This window comes from Atta cephalotes (assembly GCF_000143395.1).
Source record: "Atta cephalotes unplaced genomic scaffold scaffold00008, whole genome shotgun sequence".
Taxonomy (NCBI): domain Eukaryota; kingdom Metazoa; phylum Arthropoda; class Insecta; order Hymenoptera; family Formicidae; genus Atta; species Atta cephalotes.
In genome coordinates, this window is record NW_012130072.1 from 1303882 (window position 1) to 1306299 (window position 2418).

At 42.8% G+C, this 2418-nt stretch overlaps 1 protein-coding gene across 1 annotated transcript in view; it reads right to left on the reverse strand.

The window, feature by feature from the left end:
• Positions 1–620: 620 nt before the first annotated feature.
• LOC105627081 (homeobox protein B-H2) overlaps positions 621–2418 on the reverse strand; it is a 31516-nt gene continuing 29718 nt past the window's right edge. The window contains exon 3 of the mRNA XM_012208361.1: positions 621–1485. Within this exon, the coding sequence (XP_012063751.1) occupies positions 621–1485 (865 nt within the window). The remainder of the gene's footprint in view (positions 1486–2418) is intronic.

Genomic DNA, 2418 nt, shown 5'->3' on the forward strand with positions numbered 1-2418 from the left:
ATTACTTAACTAGTACTCGTTACTACTCAGCTGTCGATTTACTTACTATTAGGTTAGTTCGTAGTAGTAGTCGTGCGTAGTAGACGATACGGTACTACTAGATATATATATATATATATATATATATATATATATATATATGTGTGTGTATATATACAGCGCGTTTTTTCCAGGATTATACAAATTTTTTTATCGATCTCCCAACAAAGTCTCCATATATTGATTTGTTTATTTATGAACAAGTTAATGCAATAGCTGCTGAAATTTGAGCGACTTCGTTATCTTGTTCGAAATTGATTAATGCTAGTTAAGTGAATTTGATTTTAATTATCCATATCAGTGTCTCGTAATGAGTTATCGCATCAATCAGTATTCTCAAGCTTGCCCATATGTTTCAATAACTGCCCGATTCACGAATACATTTTCAAAAGGATTATTCAACCCTTGATAGTTTTCCTACTTTCTGATGTTAACTCTTCGCCATTAGTACATTTATTTCGAAATGACGTATTGTATAAGGAAATCAATCCACACGTTTCCTAATTATTCTGCAGGATATACTTGTCTTCCTCGTGCAATACTCCCGACGTATCACCGCCGGTACCGAGAATCTCCATGTCCTAGATATCGTGTATACTTTCTTCATCACTGTCGGCTCTTACACTTCGAGGACTATCCTCTCTCTGCACAGGTGATCTGTCCTGACTTTGACTTCTGTCACGTTGTCGCGTTCGGTTCATACCTTCTCGTCCATCCATTATCTCGGGACTGTCTCTGTAATAGTTGTTCAGATTCGAGCTAGGCGCGAGAGGTCCGAGAGGATTGCTAGGACCTGCCTGGATCATCGTCGAGGGATAAGATCTAACGTCCTTCCTCATGGGTGATCTGTCCCTAGAGTCCGGACTCTTACTGCTCCTTTCTTGCTTCCTCGATCTGTCCATATTCTCTCTTCCTTCCATCAACTCAGGACTACCTCTGTAATAATTATTCATATTGGAGAGATTGGAGGTGGTCAGCGTGCCAAGAGGATTGCTAGGGCCCGCCTGCATCATTTGCAGCGGATACAGTCTTGCCGGTTTTCTAGTTGGCGATCTATCTCTCGATTCTGGGCTCTTGCTTCTGTCCCTTTTTCTCGAGGAATCCCGGCCGTCTGCCATCTCTGGGCTGTCCCTGTAATAGTTGCTGAGAGTCGACAGACTGGAGCTCGCAGTCAAAGAACCAAGAGGATTACTTGGCCCCGCTAGAATCATGGGCGGATATAGACGATAGGGAAGCGGTTTTTGCAGAGTCGCCGCCGCCGATGATGGCTGATAGAAGAATCCGTTCGCGGGTAACGCGTGCGCGCTGGGATATTGCCAGTACCGTCCTGCGGCAGGATGTGCGGGAACGGTACTGCCGCTGTATAGATGCTGGAAGGCGGCAACAGCGAAATTATTTTCGGCCATGATCTCGAAACCCACGATCGTTTGTCGTTTCCATTTCGTTCTGAAAGTACAAAGGAAGCAAGCATATGAGCACGATTCGTACGAAAGTCTTCACGATTTATTTACATTAAATTATCTTCAATCAAAGAATTAAGAATTTCTTAAAAAAAAAAAAGAAAGATTATTAAGTATCAGTCATGTAATATGAAAATCGTAATGACAAGATGATGTGTAAGTAAAATATCTGTAGAATAAATTTATGACATTGATATTTTAAAACTAATCTAGTATACATATTTGCGTACGTAAGAATGACGTACATTGGCACTAAAAAAGAATCATAAAATCCACTGACGTGTTCAGTATTTTGATGAAGGCTATACGTCGGTAATGACCAGCGATGAAAAACGGCTCGGTTATTCAAGACATTTACATCAGAGCGATCGTTATTCTTATAACGTAATATCGGTAAAATAGATCTAAGTTAGGCCTACCAATGTCAAATGGTAGGCCCATGCGAGCTACGATATCGCGATGTGGGGTTTGATCGCCGGAAGCACATGCGAGCATAGCGTAGTTCCACGGTAGTTTTCCAGATTCTAATAACGAACGATAAGATCCGTTCCAAGTATTTCAGCTGTTCGTTCCTTCGTTTGTAACGCGAAATTTCGTCAGCATAAGGATCGACTGATGGCTTTCGAGGCCACCGCACCGCCACCCGAAGCAATCACGAGCTTTCTGCAATTTCTCCCTGAGACCGGCCCTCTTCCCTTCATCACAGTGCCTCTCTTCACCCTCCTCATGTATGTAAATCTCGATCTGGGACAATTACGCTAAAACGGGGTGGCGTGCCGCCAAGTGGTTACGTTGGCCACACTACCGGGAGCTTATTATACTAACAAATAGCCCGTGGAGTTTCAGTGCCTAATCATCGCGTATCATGACACGCACACACACACACACACACACACACACACACACACACACACACACA